Genomic DNA, 23,644 nt, shown 5'->3' on the forward strand with positions numbered 1-23,644 from the left:
GGCTTTGGTGTAATCAATAAAGCAGAAATAGATGTTTTTCTGGAACTCTCTTGCTTTTTCGATAATCCAGCGGATATTGGCAATTTGATTTCTGGTTCCTCTGCCTTTTCTAAAACCAACTTGAACATCTGGAACTTCATAGGTCAAGGGCTGTTGAAGCCTGGCTTGGAGAATTTTGAGCATTACTTTGCTAGCGTGTGAGATGAGTGCATTGTGCTGTAGTTTGAGCGTTCTTTGGCATTGCCTTTCTTTGGGATTGGAATGAAATCTGACCTTTTCCAAGTCCTTTGGCCACTGCTGAGTTTTCCAAATTTGCTGGCATATTAAGTGTAGCACTTTCACAGCATCATTTTTTAGGATTTGAAATAGCTGTTGAATAGAAAGTCATATTTTTGTTTCTAAAATCTGTTGCTTCCCAGGTGGCACTAGTGTAAAGAACCTGCCTGCCAATGCAGGAGATGTGAGTTGCAGGTTCCATCCTTGGGTTGAGAAGATCCTCTGGAGGGGGGCATGGGAACCCACTCTAGTATTCTTGTCTGGGAAATTCCATTGACAGGGGATCCTGGTGGGCTACAATTCATGGGGTTGCAAAGAGTCAGATACAACTAAAGTGACTTAGCATGTACACATAATAAATTAGAGCATTATTTTTAATGAAATTTTATAATTCTGATTTAACATACTTCAGTTTAGGTGTTTTTTTTCAATATCTGAAGAATGTTTTGCCCTTTCCTGTGTTTTTTTTATTTTTTTTTTATTTTTATTAGTTGGAGGCTAATTACTTTACAATATTGTAGTGGTTTTTGTCATACCTTTCCTGTGTTTTTAATGGAAATATACTTAATATATTTTTTGAGCCAAGTGACATTTGTACATTATTTACTATGTCTTTAGTTTGATAATAATAGTAGACTATAAAATGAGATGGGTAAGGAGAACTGAATACCTGCAAAGTAGGTATCCACATAGTAAGCAGATTGTATATTTTTAAACTGAAGTAAAGTTTGTGCCAGAGATGGGAAAAACTTAATAGCCTGGGGATGAAAAACTTAATAGCCTGAAGATGAAGTCACAGTAGTAAGTTGTCATCTTGGATGAAAAATAATGACTAAATGTTGAACTGACTGGCAAAATCAGTCTCTTGATTGCTAGTTGCGAGAAAACTATTCCCCTGTAAATTCTCTCCCTATTTGTATTTTATTTTTGTCTAAGCTAATGAAAGGGTCACCTTAATTAAGGTAAGTTTTTTTATTTTAACTTGTCATATATGTATAAAGTTGAACTATATAAATTGCTGGTATTTGCCCATTTTTTGATCAACAGTTTAATTAGTTTTCAATGGAAATATATATGAATTGTAGAATTAAAAATTATTTATATTTCAATTATACAGCATTATAATTTGAGACCTGTAACATTACAAAGTGATCACTCCCCAGAGGGTCACATCTGTCGCCATACTGTTGACTCCTTGAATGCCTTGCAGCCATCCTCTAGGCCTCTTCCCCTCTGTTAACTACTGGTCTATTATCTGTAAATGTGTTTTTGTTTTATTTAGTTTTATATTCCACATATGAGTGAATTCATACATTATTTGTCTTTTTGTTTCTGACATTTCACTCAGCATAATACCCTCAGTTCCATCCATGTCATCCCAGTTGGCAAGATTTTATTGTTTTTATCTAGTTGATTAGTATCATTGTGGGTATATCTGTATCTTTATCTTTATTTGTACCTGTATGCCAGAACTTTTTTATCCATTCTTCATCCATTAATGGACATTTTCCCTATCTTGGCTATTGTAAATAATGCTCCAGTGAACGTAGGGGTACATATATATTTTTGAATTAGGTTTTAATATTCTTTATATACATATATATACATATACATATATGTATATACATATGTATATATGTATATGTAGGTATATATATACACACACACCCAGTAGTTACAATACCTGGATAATGTGGTAGTTCTATTCTTAAGTTTTTGAGGAATCTCTGTACTGTTTTTCATAATAGCTGCACCAGTTTACAATCCCACTAACAGTATTTGAGTGTTCCCTTTTCTCTATATCCTCTCCAGTACTTGTTATTGTTTAACTTTTTGATAAAGCCATTCTAACCTATGTAAGATGATGTTGTGGCTTTTGTTTGCATTTCTGTAGTAAATAGTGACGTTGAACATCTTTTTATGTGATTTTTGGCCACCTGTATGTCTTTAGAAAATTGTTTATTGAGTTTATTTTCCCATTTTTTTAATTGGACTGTTTATTTTTTGTTGTTGAGTTGCGAGTTCTAGATATGTTTTAAATATTAACTCTTTATCAGATATATGATTTGCAAACATCTTCTTCCATCCAGTAGGTTGCTTTTTTGTTTTAATGATGATTTGCTTTGCTGTGCAAAAGCTTTTTAGTTTGATATAGTCCCATTTGTTTACTTTTGCTTTTGTTTCCCTTCCTTTTGGAGTTAGATCCAAAAATCATCACTAAGACAGAAGTCAAGGAGATTACCTCTTGTGTTTTTTTCCAGGAATTTTATGGTTTCAGGTCTTACATTTAAGTCTTTAAACTGTTTAATGCTAATTTTTGTGTGTACTTTAAGATAGTGGTTCAGTTTCATCACTGTCTGAAGCTGTCCAATTTTTCTAACACCATTTATTGAAGAGACAGTCCTTTCTCCATTGTATTATATATTCCTTGCTTCTTCATCATAAGTTAACTCTTTATTGACCAGGAGAGTTTTGCAGAAACTAATGCCTGTGGCCAGTGATTTGTCATATAAGTGAATATTGAAAAGTCTTTGGTCAATAATGTTTGGGTAACAAAAGATGTTTTAATATGTCTCTGTTCAATAATGTGATAACTGTCCACATATGTGTACATTATTTTCTGGGCTCTTCATTATGTTTCATTGACCTGCGTGTCTGCTTTTGGGCCACTACCATTTTGTTTTGATTGCTATAGCTTTGTAGTGTAGTTTGAAATCAAGATCATGGTATCTCTGGCTCTGTTGTTTTTCAAGATTGTTTTGGCTATTTGGGATCTTTTGTGATTCCATACAGACTTGAGAATTTTTTTTCTAGTTCTGTGAAATGTTCCATGGCAATTTTGATAGGGATTCGTCTGCCTGCAATGTGGGAGACCTGGGTTTGATCCCTGGGTCAAGAAGATCCCCTGGAGAAGGAAATGGCAACCCATACCAGTACGTTTGCCTGCAAAATCCCATGGACGGAGGAGCCTGGTAGGCTGCAGTTCATGGGATTGCAAAGAGTCGGACATGACTGAGCAACTTCACTTTTACTTTTCATTGAATCTGTGGATTGTTTTGGATATTCTGAACACTTTAACACTGTTACTTAACTCTTCTATTCCTTGAGCATGGAATGTTTTTTCACTTGCTTGAGTCTTCTTTAATTTTCTCATCAGTCTTACACTTTTCAGTGTACAGGCCTTTTACCTCCTTGGTTAAATTTAGTCCTGGATATTTTTTTTTTTTGATGCAGTTGTAAGTTGGATTGTTTTCTTAATTTCTTTTTCTGATATTTCAATACTGTTGTACAAGAAATGCCATGGATTTCTGTATACTGATTTAATATCTTGAAACTTTGCTGAATTCTTTGATTAGCTCTGATTCTATTTTTTTTTTTTTTTTTTGGTGGGGTCTTTAGGTGTTTCTAAATATAGTATCATGTCATCTGCAAACCATGACAGTTTTACTTCTTTGTTTCTAATTTGGATGCTTTTATTTAATTTCCTTGCCTAATTCAAAGCTAGGACTTTGAATACTTTTTTGAATAAGAGTGGTGAGAGTGGACATCCTTGTTTTATTTCTGATCTTAGAAGACTAGCATTAAGCTTTTAACTGTTGGCTATGGTGTTGGCTATGGGTCTGTCATATATGGCCTTTAGTATGTTGAAGTATATTCCCTCTATCCTTGGACAGAGGAGACTGGCAGGGTATGGTCCCTAGGGTCACAAAGAGTCATACGTGACTGAAGCGACTTAGCAAACAGGCATATTCCCTCTACACCCACTTTATTGAGAGTTTTTATGGTAAATGAATCTTGAATTTTATTAAAAGCTTTTTCTGCATTGAGATGATCATATTTTTACCCTTTATTTTGTTAGTGTGATGTATCACATAGATTTTAGATGTAGAACCATCCTTGATCCCTGGAGTAAATCTCAATTGATTGTGGTGTATAATCCTTTTAATGTATTGTCAAATTCAGTTTGCTAATATGTTGTTGAAGATTTTTACCTCTATGTTCATCAGGGATATTGGCCTGTATACAGGTTTTCTTTTTGATGTTGTCTTTGTCTGGTTTTGGTGTCAGGGTAATGATGGCATCATAAAAAGTGTTTGGAAGCTTTCCTTCCTGTTTATTTATTTATTTATTTATTTATTAGGAAGAGTTTGAGAAGCATGCGTGTATGCTAAGTCACTTCAGTTGTGTCTGACTCTTTGTAGCCCTGTGGACTATAGCCTGCTGGGGTCTCTATCTACTGGATTCTCCAGGCAATAATACTGGAGTGGGTTGCCATGCTCTCCTCCAGAGGATCTTCCTGACTCAAGGATTGAACCCTTGTCTCTTATGTCTGTGCATTGGCAGGCAGTTCTTTACCACTAGCGTCACCTGGGATGCCCAAGTTTGAGAAGGACAGGTATTAAGTCTTTTTTGAATATTTAGGTTGATTCACCAGTGAAGCCATCTGGTCTAGGCCTTTTGTTTATTGGGAGGTTTTAGATTAGTATTCAATCTCCTTGCTAGTAATCAGTCTATTCAGCTTTTCTGTTTCCTCACTATTCCATCTTGGTAGACTATATATTTTATCTGTTTCTTCTAGGTTGTCCAGTTTGTTGGCATATTATTGTTCATAGTATTCTCTTACCATTCTTTGTTTTTTTTTGTGGTATCAGTTATAATTTCTCTTGATTCCTGATGTTATTTGACTCCTCTTGCTTTTTTTCTTGCTTTGTCTAAAGGATTGTGAATTTTATTTTACTTGTTAAAGAACCAACTCTTAGTTTCATTGATCTTTTCTATTGTCCTTTTGCCTTTACGTACTGTTCATGGGGCAGGGCAAGAATATTGAAGTGGTTTACCATTCCCTTTTCCAGTGGATCATGTTATTTCCGAGAATGAGATAGTTGGATGGTCAGCATCACTGACTCAGTGGGACATAAGTTTGAGCAAACTCCGGGGGATAGTAAAGGACAGGGAAGCCTGGTGTGCTGCAGCTTATGGGGTCTCAAGGAGTCCAATATGACTTAGTGACTGAACAACTGTCTTTTTAATTTCCATTTCATTTATTTTTGCACTGATCTTATTATTTTCTTCTATCTACTTTAGACTTTGATTCATTCTTCTTTTTCTAGTTCCTTAGAATTAAAGTTAGATTTCTATTATTTCTTTGAAGTAGTCCTGTACTGCTGTTGACTTCCCTCTTAGAACTACATTTGCTGCATCTCAAAGACTTTAGTATGTAATATTTCTGTTTCTCCTTGTCTTTATGTATTTTTTTTAATTTTACTTTTGATTTCTTCAGTGACCCACTGGTTGTTTGGTAGCATATTGTTTAATTCCCACATTTTTATTGTTTTTTTGGTTCAGTTTTCTTCTTGTAATTGATTTCTGTTTTCGTAGCATTGTGACTGGGAAAGATGCTTAATAAGATCTCAATCTTCTTAAATGTGTTCATTTAATTTATTTTTTAGTTGGAGGAAAATTGCTTTACAATGTTGTGTTAATTTCTGCCATATAACAGCACAAGTCAGTCATAATTATATATATATTGGGTACATTCCACAATTCTACATTTTTACTACCCCCACCACATTTTATGCTTTTGATGTCACATTTTGCATCTTTTTATTTATGTTCCCTTAGAAAAGTTTTGTATTTTTAGCTAATTTTACTTCTTTTGTCTCTTAAGCTTTATGGTATCTTTATAAGTGCTTGATTGGCTACCTTCTCTTTTTAAATTGTTAATTAATTTATTTATTTTAATTGGAGGATAATTACTTTACAGTGTTGTGATGGTTTTTGCCATACATCAGTAGGAATTGGCCACAGGTATACATGTGTCCCCTACATCCTGAACATCCCTCTGACCTCCCTCTCTACCCTATTCCTCTGGGTTGTCCCAGACCACTGGCTTTGGCTACCCTACTTCATGTATCAATCTTGCACTGGCCATCTATTTTACATATAGTAATGCCCATGTTTTAATACTATTCTCTCAAGTCATCCCATTCTCCCCTTCTTCCACTGAGTCCAAAAGAGTGTTCTTTACATCTGTGTCTCCTTTGCTGTCCTGCATGTAGGATCGTTGGTACTGTTTTCCTAAATTCCATATATATGTGTAAATATCAGTATTTGTCTTTCTCTTTCTGACTTGCTTCACTCTGTATATTAAGCTCCAGGTTCATCCACTTCATTAAAACTGTCTCAAATGCATTCCTTTTTAGAGCTGAGTAATATTCCATTGTGTGTGTGCACCACCACTTCCTTGTCCATTCATCTGCTGATGGACATCTGGGTTGCTTCCGTGTCCTGGCTATTGTAAATAGTGCTGCAGTGAGCCTTAGGGTACATGTGTCTCTTTCAGTTCTGGTTTCCTCAGGGTGTATCTTGCTTACGTTTTCCCATGAGATTTTTACTTTCGTGTGTTTTCTTCTTATCGGTTAGTGTTGCTTTTTTTTTTCAACTTAGGGAATTCCCTGTAACATTTCTTGTAAGTCCACTTTAGTGGTGATAAACTTCTTTGCTGTGCTGTGCTTAGTCGCTCAGTTGTGTCCGACTCTTTGTGACCCCGTGGACTGTAGCCCTCCAGGCTCCTCTGTCCATGGGGATTCTCCAGGCAAGAATCCTGGAGTGGGTAGCCATGCCCTCCTCTAAGGGATCTTCCCAACCCAGGGATCGAACCCAGGTCTCCTGTATTGCAGGCAGATTCTTTACAGTCTGAGCCACCAGGGAAGCTAACTTCTTGAGCTTTGCTTATTTGGAAAACCTTTACCTCATCTTTAATTTTGAATGACAGATTTGCTGATGAGAGAAATATTGGTTGGAAAATTTTTCCTTTTAGCAGTTTGAATATGCCATGCCACTCACTTATGGCCTGTAGAGTTTCTTCTGAGAAATCTGCTGGAAGCTTTATAAAGTTTTTTTTGTGTGTGTGTATAATACGTTTTTTTTTTTCTCTTATTGCTATTAGGTTTCTCTCTTAGTCCTTACTCTTACCATTAATTATAATGTGTCTTGGTATGGTTCTCCTTGGTGTCATCTTTCTTGGAAGTCTCTTGACTTCCTAGACCTGGATGTCTGTTTCCTTCCCCAGCCTGGGCAAGTTTTTCAGCCATGATTTTTTCAAATAAGTTTTCTGACCCTTTCTCTTGTCTTTCCCTTCTGAAACTTCTGTAATGTGAACATAATTCCACTTGATGTAGTCTCAGAGATCAATTGAGGTATATTTACTTTTTAAAATTCTTTTTTCATTTTGCTGTTTTCTCTAGGTGATGTCCATGTTTTTCTTCCAGTTCATTGATTCTTTCTTATATTTCAATCAATCTTCTGTTGAATCCCTGAAGTGTATTTTTCAGTGAGCTATAACTGTTGTTTAGTACTTTCTTATATTTTCTATCTTTTTGTTGAGGATTTCACTGTATTCATTCATTCTACTCCTCAGTTTGGTGAATATCTTTATGACTGTTACTTCAAACTCTTTATCAGGTTGGTTGTTTATCTCTGTCTCATCAAGGTCTTTTTCAGGGCATTTGTCTCATTATTTGGTTTTGAAATATGTTCCTTTGTCTCTTCATTTAGCCCGACTCTCTGTTTGTCTAAATGTGTTAGGTGAAACAGCTGTCTCTCTCAGTCTTAAAGGAGTGTTCTTTGTAAGATATGGTCTGTGTGGCCTGGAAGCATGGTCTTCCCTGGCCACCAGAACCAGGTGCTCACAGGCTGTCCTTCATGTGGACTGTGCATGCCCTCTAGTTGTGATGGGACCTTCTCTGCTTCGTGGGGAGGGTAGAGTGTGGAGCACTTGTCCGGCCTGGTTTTGATGTTAGAAATCTGTTTTGAATCTTTTTATCTTACTGTGGTATATTCAGATGTTATTGCTTATTTCTAAATGTCTAGACAGAACTTTAAAAATCTTTAGAAGTTGTGAATAGTTTAGTTTGAGAATGTATTAGAGTCATCAGAAATATTATTTTTGAAATATTGAAAGATAGAGTGCAAAGAACCATTTGTGATGATATATTATTTGTGAGAAATTGGCTAGTAATACCTACAGAGAGTAGGGTTGTTGTGAGGATTGACTGAAGTAATTTATATGATGTTTTGTCATAGTGCTTGGCACTTACAGTGCTACCAGTATATAATAGTTAACATTGTGGCATTCTGACTGTGCTTTTCTTGCAATAAAGGTGAAATATATCTTGGTATATTTTTTGATGATGTACCAAAAAATGGTGATGTAAACAAACAAACAAACAAAAATCTATTGAGATAAAGCAATATTGAATAAGACATAGTTTGAAGAAGCAGGGCCTATGATTTCTGCTTTGTTCTAAGGTTACTTAGAGCTTCTGCATTCTTAGAAGGCTTCATTGGTGCCACATTTCTGGCACATCTCATATTCTAGTTTGTTTGTTACTTCTCTTAATTTGTTTGCATACTGTTAGTGAGCAGTGGTCAGTTGTGTGTTACCCACACAACTCTTAATATAGTGTGGATCAAATAAATATTTTTGACCAAATGATCCATGTCAGGTTTAACTCTTAAGAGTTGGTGGGTGTCTTTTTTGTAACATGTGTTTAACAAGTGCTAATTTATATACAAGTGTTGTATAGTTAATGTAAAGTCTTCTGAGATGTCTTTCTGATTATCATACTTTATTAATTTTGAGGTAACAAGTTCTGTTTGTTCTCTAGAGCTGCCATCAGAATTCCGCAGGTTGCATGGTTTAAACAACAGAAATTTATTTTCTCACAGTTCTGGAGGGTGAAACTCTGAAGATCAGAGTGCCAGCAGGGTTGCTTTATCCTCAGGCCTCTCTTCTTGGCTTGCAGATGGACAGCTTCTTGCTATGTCCTCACATAGCTTTTTTTCTGCTTGCATGCCTCTGGTGTGTCTTCCTCTTCTTATAAGGATGTTGTACTATTATATTAGGGATCCAGCTTTATGACTTTATTTAACTTTAATTACCTCCTTAAATGTACTGTTTTCAAATGCAGTCACTTTGTGCATTCGGGCTTTAACATATGAATTTTGAGGAGACACAGTTCAGTCCATGACAAGGTGATTGTGAAAAATGCAAGATTTGTATTTAGAAAGTCTAAGTTCTGTCAGCTTTTGTGCTATTGGAGGAAGTCCTATAATTTCTCTACGCATCTCTTTTCTGACCTATAAAGTAGTGACAATAATTGATTAATGTTAAAATGCTTATGTGAAATTGTGGTTATTATGATATTTGATCCAAATTTCAAACTGTTTATTTCAGAATTTTCTTTTGACAAGAAGGTAACAAAATGAGTGTTATTTCTCAGTAAGTTCAAGTGTAATAAAGGATGCTATTGATACCTTTATAGTTTAGATTAGAAGTTGCATTTGGGCAACCCATGGGCCAGAAACAGCTTCCAGAATGGTTGTTGGTTTATGCAGTGCTTAAAAGTTTTAGAGTTAGTTTTCAACTTTTAAAAGTTAGTTGAATTCATATAAAAAATTTTTATTTCCAACCTAGTCTCTTTCTAAGCATGGTAGTAATATTCCAGCACTGAGCTGCAAGGTTGCAAAAAGGATATGGTTTTTCCACTAATCCACAATCCCTGTTGTATCTGCACATTGGATATTACTGTTTATCATCTTATTTGTGCAGGTGCTGAGGGAAATACATTATTACTTTTAACAAGTGTGTATTAAAAATAGGAGGATGGAAGAGATACTGTCAGGACCACATGTTTGGGAAAAAATGATGACAATATAGTTAGTTGTAAAATGAGCAGTGGTCCAGTGCATCTGTTAAGAGAATGCGCTCTAATGTGCTGGCCTGCTTTGCTGAGTCTCTGTATCCGCTGGCCCCTGCTGGCTTTGTGCTTTCCATTTCTGTTCTTGATGAAAACTGGTCTGTTAAGGATAAATGTAGTCAAATGAAAAGTAAGTACCTATGTTTATAAACAAGTGGCAATAAAGACAGTTGACAAAGTTGAATGAAAGCAGTGTGACATGCTTTAGGTATTCTATTTTGCTTTTCTCATTCCTAGTGTTTAATCTTTTACGTCTATCCATTGGCAAAAATTTATTATGGCTCACATTGATTTAGGATGTTAAAATTTTTTTCATTTTCTGATAGTATAAAAGTTTTGTCTTGAAATTATTTGCCTTAATTATAAAGGTCTACCTATCTTTTCAGGTCTTCTAGAATATCTACTTTATGTACTCGTTGCTTTATCAGCCACCACTTTAACTAGGTGCTAACTTGCTATTAACCCCGAATAGGAAATATACTTTCCCCCATTCCGTCTCTATAATACCAAATTCTACTTTTCCATGAGGACTAGTTGAATTTCAGGTCTTCTGTACTTATTTATCTTTTACTTATTTATAAGAATTTTTAATTAAATATGTTACATGTCAATTAAAGTATAATTGATGTACAGTGTGATATATTGAATACACACACACACACACACACAGACTCTTCACTTAATATCCATTATTAAATTTGGAGCTTTTTCTCTCAGAAAAATGATTTTGAAAGTCAATTTTATTTTTCATTCTTCCCCACTGTCCCTGTTAAATTTGTCATTTGGAAGAAAGTGTTATATTTTATCCATCATATTTGAACTCTCAGTACATTGACTTGTTTTCTGAAAATGACATCCTTCGACATTATCACAATAAAATAATCACACTCAGGAATTTAATATATAACTTATATACAAATTTTCCCAGTTGTCACAGTAATGTCCTTTATAGCAGTTTTTTCTTTCACTTTTTTTCCTGCAATCACATGTAGACATGTATCACACGTTGCATTTAATTTTTATGTATATTTATTCTCCTTTAATGTTCCTGTGTTTAGGTACATATGGTACACCCCCATGATTAGATTCATATTAATCATTTTTGGTAAGAATATTACAAAAGAAGTATTATGTTCTTTTCAGTGCATCATATTAGGAAGTACACAGCTGATTAAGGTGGTGTCTACCAGATTTCTTCACTGTTTTTCACCTACTGGTTTTAAAATTGATTGATGATTCTTTCCTGAATCATGTATTGCTATGGTGATTATAAAATAGTGATTTTTCTATCTTACCATTTGATTCACATTGATTGGTTGGCATTCTTCTAAAAGAAGAAATTTACTTTTCTTCCCTTCCTTTTTTTTTCAATTGTCTCAGTGTTGGCACTTATATATTTTTTTAATATACAGCAGGTTATAGTCCATTCTTGTCTTTCATTTTGATTCTCCATTTGTTCCAAATTTGGCTAGTGGGAGTCTCATCCATTGTCCTCTGATGTGTCTTTGTCAATTCTGAGCATTTCATTTGTTTTTTGCACAGGATTGGTTCACTCCAGGTTTTGCCCCAGTTCCAGCATTAGCTATTTTGTCAAAGAGTTCTTGTTCCTTTTACTGGAGAATGGTATTTAGAAACCATGATATGGGCATTGGGTATGCTCCTTTTGTGGGCAGAATTAAGAAATATATGTACTGCACTGACAGAGATAGTTTTATAAATTGTAAGTTAAATCTGATGCTTCTAATTTAAACCTGATATCACAGTTCTTCCTCTTCTGTTGCATATGTGTGTGTCTGAGAATTCTGGTTCCCAGAGTATTAAAATATTTAGTCATTTGCCTAATCATAATGCCCAAAATAGTTTCAGAATTTCTATGCATATATCACTAAAAGCAGTAAACTTACTAAGTTCAAGATTTCTTTGCTGTTCTTTTCATTTTAAATGCAGTGGAGCTATATTCTTCAAAGTGTTTTGTTCAGATGTTTCTTGGCTATTTTAGTTTCTCATGTGTGCTCATTATCCAATTTATATGTTCTTAGACTCATTTGTTTCTTTTTGTGTAATTTTTGGAGGTTCCCTATCCTTATGAATTTAATTTTTTGACTATATAAAATATGAACATAATTCAAAAGGCAGAATTATATAAGACAGTATGTTCGCTGAAATCCCACTCTTCTCTTTGTCTCTCTCTCCTGATCTTACCCCCGCTTTGTAAGTAATCAATATTGTGAGTGTGTTTGTGGCGTGTGTACATACTCTTTCTCATACCTTATATAACATTAATAGCATAATGCATATATATGTTTTGTACTTTGTTTTTTCATTTGAAAATATATCCTGAAAATAATAATTTTTATATCAGTTCCTGGAAATCATTCTCATTCTATTTTTACTACTAAATTGTATTCCATTTTTGAATGTACCATAGTCTATTCAGCTAATCTTCTGTATGTAGGAATTTAATGATTTCCAGTCTTTTACTGTAAAAGTCTAGTGTTTCTGTAATAGAGCTATTTTAATTAGCTCAACAAAATACTAACAATACCAGGTACTGGCAGGGTGCAGAACAGCTGTGCATTTGCTGTGAAAATGCAAAATGGTTCAGTCAGTTTGGAAAAGAGTCTGTTAGTGAATTTATAAGGTTGAACATACACTTACCATATAACCCAGCAGTCTCACTCCTAAGAATTTACCCATTATGTTTACACAGTAACATCTACCTGAATTTTTATAGCAACTTTATTCATACATTACAGAAAATAGAAGCAACCCAAGTGTCCTTCAGTGAGTGAAGAGATAAATGAACCATGGTATATCCATAATTAGAGTGTCACTTTGAAATAAAAAGAAGTAAACTATAGATATATAAAACAACACTAATGAGTCTCAAATGCATTATGCTGAACGAAAGAAGACAGATTCAAAGGTTACATACAGTATGAGTCTCTTCACATGACATTCTTGAAAAGGCAAATCTCTAGGGACAGGAAATGGATCAGTGTTTGGCAAGGGCTGAACATTATGGAATAACTTGACTACAGAGGGGCATGAGGGAAATTTTGGGGGTGGTGGAACCTTCTTTTGAAATCTAGATTGTGACAGTGATTATAGGACTAGATGGATTTTTTTAGAACATAAAGTTGTTCTAGAAATTTGTCACTAGAAAGGATGAATTTTCCTGTATGCAAAATACCTTAAAACTTAAAAAAAAAAAGTTTTTTAGTACACCCCAAAACCTGAGAATTGTTTTATACATAGTTGGAGATGTTTCTTCAGGGTAGATTTCTAGATTGCTGATTCAAGGGATAAATGCATGTGTAGTCTTGTTGAATAATGTGAAATTCTGCTCCTTAGAGGTTGAACCATTTTCTACACCTTCCCACTGCCAGCCATGTATGAGATGCTTATTTTCTTACAGCTTCTTTCAGGGAGAATTTTGTTGAGTTTTTTATTTTTTGCCAGTTGCATAAGTGAAAAATAGTATCTCTGTATAGTTTTAGTTTGCATTCCTATTACTATGGGTGAAATGTGGTATCTGAGAAGTTTGAGAGGCATTTGTATTTTTTCCCCAGTAAGCTGTTTGTTTTTTTACCCATTTTTTTCTGATTTTGTTTTCTTTTCCCTTCAATTTTTATGATTTGCTTACGTATTAGGGATATTAGTTCTTTACCTATCATAAGATTTTCTTCTATCTACTTTTGATCAGCTTAACCTTTCCTCCTCTTAGAACTTTTATATTTAATATCACATTCATGCTAAATTTCCTTTTTGCCTGATAGTTTAGAGTTTCTTAACATACAGTCTCTCTCTCTCTTCAGTCACTAAGTCGCATCCAACTCTTGCGACCCCATGGACTGTAGCCTGCCAGGCTCCTCTGTCCATGGGATTCTCCAGGCAAGAATACTAGAGTGGGTTGCCCTTTCCTTCTCCAGGGGATCTTCCCAATCCAGGAATCGAACCTGGGTCTTCTACACTGCAGGCAGATTCTTTACTGACTGAGCTATGAGGGAAGTCCTAGCATACAGTAGACCATTGTTAAATAAAGATCAGTTGAATTTTTATTTCCTAAGTGTTATGGTTCAAGCAGAGAATTCTTAAAGGACTCTCATTTGATTTGGTTGCAAGTTTTTTGTAATGCCTCAATAAGGAGGAATGCTGTTATCTTTCCCGACTTTCTTCTGTTTAGTGCAAACACTTGAATAAATTAAGTGGTAATCTACTTAGGGGTTTTGCAGGAAGAAGTTGAATAATTTGTGAGATGCTCAATAGAAAAATACTGTACTTTTAGGGTTGGGCTTTGGTCAGGGTATTCTTGTATGTTCAAAGGCTTAGAATGTTTTTTATACTTTTACTCACTCTAGTCACTTAGAATCCTATCTTCTAGTTTGTTGGTATGTCTGTGGTGTTAATCCAGCTCTATTAGAGCTTATGTCCAAATGAATTCTACCCTTTTTTTCTCTGACATTTTTAAGTCAAGTAGTTCAGAAATGCACACTGGTAAAAAATGTTTGCCAGGTACTTCTTGGCTTCTGGACATAATATAGGCAGTCACAATTGATCTTCTGAATTCAAAGGCAGTGCCCCTTTAGCTAATCATTTGTTATTTTCTCTCTTGAGAAAAATACCTGGTACATTTTAATGACTTGAGATCCAAGTAATTTTCAGAAATAGGTACCAAGTCCCTACGTTCATTTATCAATACCAAGAAACCAAAGTACCAAAATTCTGTTTTATTTTAAGTGGTAATCAATAACATTGAACTGTACGTTTTTAAATGGCTAAAATGTGAATTTTGTAACATGAATGTTTTCCAATAAAAATATAAAAATTAAGAAGAAAAAGAGAGGAAAAAAATTATTTTCAAGATCAAGAATGACCCAAATAATTAGTGAGAAGCATATCTAAATTCTTTACAAACTTCTGCCATACTCTTTTTGGAAGATCCACCTGCTTTGAAAGAGTTCATGAGAAAAAAATTAATGGAGTGTGTGTTTGTGTGTGTGTATCTCCTGGGCTGACCTAGAGGGAAAGCAGGTAGATTTATCAGACTGTTATTTATAGATACTCTTTCCCCCACCTCCATTCACTAGTGAGCCTTTAAAACTGTGGAGAGAACTAAGCTCTAACTCCTTTTTTTTGTTTTTGTTTTTGTTTTTTTTTTGAGGGGGAAGATTGTGTTATAAAAATATTAAATGAATATATCTGATAAAGTTTGAGTGTCATTATTTTAAAATAAAAATCTCCTTTAAAAAACTAAATCATTTTCCTTATCATTTATAGACTAACTTATCCACTAACCTTTCCATTTTCAGAGATTTCCTTTGACTTGAACTAAGATATATTAGAAAGAAGAAAAACATATCATAAAACCGGATTCTGATGTTTTACAAGAATTTCCATAATGAGAAATATTCTTTCTTTTCTTCTTGATATCTAATATTCCCATTTCTCCCCTGAATCTTTATAGCTTATCTAATGTATGTTGTGTACAGAGATTCATAGACTATTTTTTTCTAGGTGCTTTTCATTAATCCTATTTATAAATTAGCTTTTTTTTTATTGTGCAATATCCTCTGTCTCCAGACTCTTTTTTGCCATCTATGTAGTGGCATCACGTGACAGCTGGTGTATTGATGGATGTACTGGTATTTAACAACAAATAGTCTGTACACAATAATTAGGAATAATTGCTTTGACTAAAGCTGTTAATTTTTATCATAGGTATGTAAGATTGAAACACTCAAACTAACCTTATATATTGGTATCTAATGGCATATGATCTCTGGTGGGTATGTGAATGTATAATTGTTGAATGTAGTTGTTGCCTCAATGATATCTCTCTGTGGATGTTGTAGGCCAGTCATCCATAGATTATTTTAACAGCTTATTATTATCTGTTAATTTAAAATATATCCAAGTTTTCTTAATTTCATGGGCTTCCCAAGTGATGCTAGTGGTAAAGAACCCGCCTGCCAATGTAGGAGACTTTAGAGATGTAGGCTTGATCCCTGGATTGGTAAGATCCCCTGGAGAAGGGAATGGCAACCCACTCCAGGATTCTTGCCTGCAGAATACCATGGACAGAGGAGCCTGGAGGGCTGTGGTCCATAGGATTGCATAGAGCTGGATATGATTGAAGCAACTTAGCACTAGCACTCTCTTAATTTACATAGTATTCTGCTTACCTGCCACCTTGCCTGCCTCCTGAGAAACCTGTATGCAGGTCAAGAAGCAATTGTTAGAACCAGACATGGAACAATGGACTGGTTCAAAATTGGGAAAGAAATACATCAAGGCTGTGTATTGTCACCCTGCTTATTTAACTTATATGCAGAGTATATCGTGTGAAATGCTGGGCTGGATGAAGGAAACTGAAATCAAGATTGGCGGGAGAGTTATCGGTAACTTCAGATATGCAGATAACACCACCCTTATGGCAGAGAGTGAAGAGGAACTAAAGAACCTCATGATGAAAGTGAAAGAGGAGAGTGAAAAAGCTGGCTTTTCAACATTTTTTCAACATTCAGTAAATGAAGATCATGGCATCTGGTCCCATCACTTCATGACAGATAGATGGAGAAACAATGGAAACAGTGACAGACTTTATTTTCTTGGGCTCCAAAATCACTGCAGATGGTACTGCATCCATGAAATTAAATGATGCTTGCTCCTTGAAAGAAAAGCTATGACAAACCTAGAAAGCGCATTAAAAAGTAGAGCCATTACATTGCCAATAAAGGTCTGTCAAGTCAAAGTTATGGTTTTTCCAGTAGTCATGTATGGATGTGAGAGTTGAACCATAAAGAAGGCTGAGTGCTGAAGAATTGATGCTTTTAAACTGTGGTGTTGAAGAAGGCTCTTGAGAGTCCCTAGGGCTTCAGGGAGATCAAACCAGTCAATCCTAAAGAAAATCAGTCCTGAATATTCAGGGAAGGACTGATGCTGAAGCTGAAGCTCCAATACTTAGGCCATCTGATGTGAAGAGCTGACTCATGAAAGACTCTGTTGCTGGGAAAGATTGAAGGCAGGAGGAGAAAGGGACGACAGAGGGTGAGATGGTTGATGTCATCACACACTGAATGAACTTGAGTTTGAGCATCGTCCGGGAGACGGTGGACAGGGAAACCTGGTGTGCCGCAGTCCATGGGGTTGCAAAGCGTCAGACATGACTGAGTGACTGAACAACAAATAATGTGCTTTCGGGCATAGGTTTCTTGCTTGTGTGTGTGTGTAAAGTCATTTCAGGCTTTGACTGTTTGACTCCTTGTGACCCCATGGACGGTAGCCCACCAGGCTCCTCTGTCCATGGGATTCTCCAGGCAAGAATACTGGAGTGGATTACCGTGCCCTCCTCCTGGGGATCTTCCTGACCCAGGGATTGAACCCATGTCTTTTATGCCTCTTTGATTGGCAAGTGGGTTCTTTACCACTAGCACCACCTGGGAAGCCTGGATTTCTCAGTTACGTAATCTAAAATTGTACATACTATATGTTCCTCCCTGACAATAAAGAGATTTGAAGGGACTCTCTTCAGAAACTGTATAGGGAATTAGGCAGCTGCTGTCCTTGGTGATGAAATTATTTCATGTGAATTCTTAAGGAAAACAACTAGTTAAAAAAGTGGGATAATCTTAAGTGTATTGTTTGTGACTACTGTTGGTATGAAGATAGATCTGTTTGAACTAGAAAAATACAGACTGCAGTATCTTAATGTCTTGAGTTCCTGACTGCCATGCAGAGGAAATGTTTAACTATTTTAATCATGTTTCTATATCTCAGAAAGAAAGCCCTTATGAAAGGAAATGACAGCGTCCTACCACAAAGTTATCTCTTATCAGTTATAGTCTTAGTCGATAATGATTTGTCAAACTTGGACATGTGTAAAATGCAAGGGCTGTGTTATTTACTTTGGAAAGGAAAAATTAGATGAAGCTGATAAGGACGGAGTCATGGCTTTTGTTAGGAGACAGAAACCATTAAAGGCAGTCATTGTTAGCTTAGGAAAGTGTCCTTGGACCCCTCCCTCTGTCCCAGCTGAAACCTAAACCTGCTTGAATCATTCTTTGCAACTTGAGGGGAGGGAGGGACCACTGAGGAGGAGATGAAGACAGCTCTGACAGAGATTTAGCATTTTAAATGGGGAGCAAAACTTGGGCCTTGAAACAGACTGTTTATTTGAGTCAGGAAACACTGCCTTTTGTTCTGGTACTCACTCCCATTTATTGAGGTTTTTGAAAGTTCATTTCTTATCCTTCCAAACGTGTAGCATTCCTTCACGTACAGTGTATGTTGCTCTCCTCCTTTCACCTTTCTGTAGATGTGATTCTTTTTCATTAGTGGAAGCAGAGAAAACACATTTAGCTCAAAGCAACATGAGTCAGTGCATGCTTTACATACCTTTCTTCTCACAGCACTCTTCTGGTTTCCTCACAGTGTTCCTAGTGTTCCTCACAGAAGGGAGCGTGGAGGAAAAATGATTTCTAAATAGTAGGCTATTTGGAGGGTGGAAGTAAAGTTTGTGAACTTAAGCTCCATTCTGTTCCTTTTTATCTTGATTTCTGTGTAGCACCTTCAAGGCAGGAAAGCATGTCCTTAGGAGGACTTAACTGGATTATGATTTCAGAGACTCAGAAATAGCTTTGTCCTCTATGTCAGAGTACTTAAAACAGTTAGAAGCTGAATATGATGATGTCAAGACAGCCTTACAGAGAATACATTTGGTTGTAAATATTTGGAGGAAATATTTTGTTTTGCTTAATACTTGCTTTTCAGTGTTTCCTTGGAGATGACAGGAAAGGCCTTTGTCTCTTCTCTAATTATGTCTATTTTTGAGTTGGTCCAGAAAAACCCGTCTTCTCATGCATTAGTAAAGGGCCCCATTAGGTTATTTGTCACAGATTTCTAGGGAAATTGTCCCCTAAGGTGGGATGTTCATTCTTTAAGGATGGGTCTGACATGTGAAAGGGCTAAGACTCTGAGCAATGGCTAGAAGCAGGTTCCTTTTGAATGAAACTATGGCTTTGAGTTCAAAGCAAAACAAAACAAACTCTATGAAGAACATAGGAACAAAGTTGTGATGAAATTTGTTGTTTAAAATTATTCTTAATATTTTTAAAGGATATATTTCTAAAAATAACTTTATAATCATTAATTCTAAATAAGGAAAAAGTTTAATTTTCCATATGGATCAAAGTAATTCTTTTTATGCATTTCTTTTCTTGTCTTTTTCATGTATACATGTAATTTTTTAGGTAATTTGAATACTATTGTAAATATAATTTTATGGGAATTTTCTCTGTTTCTTCCTTTGAAATTGTTTTTCACTTAGCTACTGTTTTCACTGGTAAGCTCTGATTTTCTGGAAAAATAAAATAAATTTCCTTGAAATCAAAGAGGAGCGACTATAACAAGGGGCTTTAATGTTGTAGTCATTTCACAGAAGTGTCTGTAATGATCACCTGTTGCCCTCTGTGTTAAGATGAAAATGAATGTCCATTTGTATTCTTAAAGTTAGAATTTTTACATGCTTTTTAGTCATACTTTTCTTTACCTACATGGTGCCATTAAATGCTTTTCTTAGTAATTTGGCAGTGCTCACTAACTCTTCTAGATTTTTTTTTTTAAAGTAAAACTATGCTTTGGCCATGGTGTAGGATCCTGAGCACTTATCAGTCTTTGGAGTCACAAAAAAGTTTGTGTGGAGTGCTTATAGATATATACTATATTGAGTGAGATTCCCAAACATAGAGATTTAATTTCTGATTGCATGCAAAGCAAATAAACAGAACAGCCAATAAATTTGAACCAATATACAGAGACATGTGATGGTTTTGAAGGGAAAAGAAAATGGATATTGTACTATTGAATTGCAGAATGAATAGGTTTCATTAGAAAAAGCATCTTGATGAAGAATCAGTTCGCCCAAAGAAGATATGAGGTTTATTTTTATGAAGTAAAGGAAACTGACCTTATAATCACGAGTCAGCCCAAACCAATTTAGATGTGCCTGCTACTCGTATTCAGATGAATCATACAAGTTACTAGTGTTGTACTAAAAACTTTAGTCTTAACACATGTAAATCCATGGCTGATTCATGTCAATGTATGGCAAAAACCACTACAATATTATAAAGTAATTAGCCTCCAACTAATAAAAATAAATTAAAAAAAATAACTTTAGTCTTTGTCTTTCTTTAGTCTTTAGTTATATTTTAGTCTTTATTTTGACTGCTGTATTTCTTCATGTAATTTTGTCTTTTTTTTTTTTGTTCTGTTTTGCTTAATACTCGCTTTTCAGTGTTTCCTTTTATTCTTATTAAATTTATTTAGGTCAACTAATATTTTCTTTTTTCGGATGAGGAAATTGAGGTCAAAGTAAATGTGACTTATTCATCATCATGATTGTAATGAATCAGTTTTAGCACTGTGACTATAATGCAGTTCTTACCTGAAGTTTTTTGTTTTACTTTCCTTTTTTGATGTCCAGGATTAATCTGTGTGCATTTTTCATACTATAATTTGTTGATACTCTAGGTTTGATTTATTTTTAAAAATATCGTCTCCCCTCTCTTCTTGGAGTATTTCTGTATTTGACTGCATGCTGGCTTAAATATTCACAGATTCTAATGCCCTTTCCTGCTTTTTTTCTGCAGCCTCCAAATGTATCTCTAAAAGCATATGCAAGACCAGAGATACCTGTTACTCTTCTCTGTTATCTGTTCTTCAGTTCTGTGTCCCAGCCTTGATGATAGCCTCACTGTTCTTTAATCTATAACTGAAATGCTAAAGCTAGGTTTCTTGAAGCATACTTTGTTTTAACACTTTAGTATTAAAAATGAGTGCTGTTGCTCTTAATAGCTTTGTTTGAATATTTTGTGACAATTTTGGTTGTTTTGCAGGTACCTGGGGCCCAAGATTTGGTTGATTTCTCTCCTGTTTATCGATGTCTACACATATATTCTGTCTTGGTGAGTCTTTGGCTTTGCCTAATAAAACTCTATATTGAATTCAGATCTCTGCTTTCTCATATTTGATGGTTTTTCTGCTTATTATTAAGCAATAAGAAACTATTATTAAGGAATTGTTATTGTTGTTCAGTCACAGTCGTGTCTGAGTCTTGAGACCCTGCGGACTGTAGCATACCAGGCTCCTCTGTCCTCCACTATCCCCCACAGTTTGCTCAAATTCGTGTCTGTTGAATCAGTGATTCTGTTTAACCATCTCATCCTCTGCTGCTCCCTTCTCCTTTTTTAAGGAGTATCAGTTATTAAAAAATAATCTTTTCTTCTTGAATCTTTTATTTACCTTTGCCATGTCATATGTGGTAGCTAGTAACATTAATTTCTGTCAGTCTTCAACAGATTATTAGATTATAGCTGAAAATAGTGACACACAAGTTTGAATTTCTACTGTTAATTTAAAAATGTGATATTCATATAACAATAGCCTATCTTTAAATATTAAAATACGATTTTTTTTTTATTCCTGATGGTAATTACTCCTTTGTCATGTAACACATATGGAAAGAGGAACCTCTCAGAGGAGAAATACTGTGGATATCAATATCATTCTAAGAAAGGCGCTTTATCCTTGTTGGTAGTATACCTACATGCAGACACACAGATACATACAATCAGTAAAAAAATTAAAGTATCATCAAAGACAAATTGATGAGAAAAGTCCATTATCAATACATTTTATAGCAAAATTCAGTGAATCTTCTATCAGGTTTTCAGCCTATTTGAATATGTCTTATTGCCTAGTGTGTTATCCATATTCTTTCCTTATATATTTACCATAGTATCATTACTCCAGATAGTTTGGGTGGACTTTATAGCCGGAAGTGTCTTTGGTAACCTCCCATAGCTTGAGAAAAGAACTGATAGCTTCTTCCGCTCTTCTTCCTCCTCTGACTTGTTGCTGTCTGCTTCCCTCTTCCCCTCTCCCCCTCTCCCCATCTCTCTGTTTTCTCACTTTCTATTCCTTTTCTCTGTTCATCATTCTTTTGTATAAAAATGGGACTTCCCTGGTGGCTCAGCTGGTAAAGAATCCATCTGCAATGCCAGAGACCTGGGTTTGATCCCTGGGTTGGGAAGATCCCCTGAAGAAGGGAACGGCTACCCATTCCAGTATTCTGGCCTGGAGAATTCCATAGACTGTATAGTCCATTGGGTCACAAAGAGTCGGACATGACTGAAGCAAGATACAGATAAAATTGTATCAAAACGTCTAAAATAAGTTGACTGCTTCTTTTTAATATCATGCGTGTGAAAGTCACTCAGTTTTGTCAGACTCTTTGCGACCACGTGGACCGTAGCCTGCCAGGCTCCTTCGTCCGTGGAATTCTGCAGGCAAGAATACTGGAGTTGATAGCTATTCCGTTCTCCAGGGCATCTTCATAACCCAGGGATCGAACCCAGGTCTCCCTCATTGCAGTCATATGCTTACCAGGAGAATTATATACATTTTAGTTTGTCACATGCTTTTTTTTGTCATTTCATATAAGATCCCCTGTTGTATTGCATTTTAACATGGTTTTTCCATTCGTCCCCTGTCCATAACTCCACTTGTCTCTCATCCCCAATTATACTAACTCTTAATATGTTTAACATACGATCATGGTTATGTTTTTGTTTTTGAAAAGTAGATAGTAACTTTGTATTTGATTTTAACTTATTCAAATAGTATTGTCTTATGGACTTAGTTCTATTTCTTATATCTTTGTTTAGTACTGTTTTTTATATCTGTTCCTCATTATAGTTTGTACATTTAGTTCATTGCCTCCTGCTTATATGTGATAGTTAATTGATCCCATTTGTATTTGCTGTGTTTTAATTATCTATTACTTTAGTGTGTGTTAGTCACTCAGTTGTGTCCGACTCTTTGTGACCCCACGGACTGTGGCCCACCAGGCTTCTCTGTCCATGGGATTTTCCAGGCAAGAATGCCGGAATGGATTGCCATTCCCTTCAATTAACTCTTAAATTGCCTAATATATTCTGTTGTAACAAATAAATACCCTCTTATGGACTTGTGAGTTTCTATACTTTAAGTATGAAATTCTTGGTTGTAAGGTATAGTATAATATTTAATTTTACCAATTTCTAATTTCTGATAACCTGATGGATATTGATATCATTTTAATTGGCATTTCTCTGATTACTGGTAACTTTATGCTTCCCTCTTTGAACTTACTAATCCTTTAAGATTTTTCTTCTCTGAACTGCCTACTTTTAGACTTTGCTCAATTTTTTATCAGATATCTTGTTTTTGTCTTTTCTGTTTGCTGGAAAGAGACATTTCAGGCATTCTTCCAATATTGTAGATACTAACAGTTTAGGATATTGCAAATATCCTTTTTCCAGTTCACCACCAGATTCTAAACTATGTCTGTGTTATCTTTTATGAAATATAAATCTTTGATTTTAATATAATTGAGTCAACCAGTAGTAATCTTATAATCTGTACTTTTTGAGTTTTGAAATTATTATTATTAGAAATTATTATTTGATTAATAATCATTTTATTGGTAGTTATTATTTGATTAATTATAAATTATTATTATAAAACTGTTATTTGAAATTATTATTATTTAAAGTTACTTGAAA

At 35.1% G+C, this 23,644-nt stretch overlaps 1 protein-coding gene across 1 annotated transcript in view; it reads left to right on the forward strand.

Annotated features, from left to right (window-relative positions):
• The window catches only part of EXOC6B (exocyst complex component 6B), a 675,781-nt gene that overhangs the window by 288,858 nt on the left and 363,279 nt on the right, over positions 1-23,644 (forward strand). Inside the window, 1 exon segment of the mRNA XM_070476359.1 lies at positions 20,936-21,004. Within this exon segment, the coding sequence (XP_070332460.1) occupies positions 20,936-21,004 (69 nt within the window).

Source organism: Odocoileus virginianus, chromosome 2 (assembly GCF_023699985.2).
Source record: "Odocoileus virginianus isolate 20LAN1187 ecotype Illinois chromosome 2, Ovbor_1.2, whole genome shotgun sequence".
Lineage (NCBI taxonomy): Eukaryota > Metazoa > Chordata > Mammalia > Artiodactyla > Cervidae > Odocoileus > Odocoileus virginianus.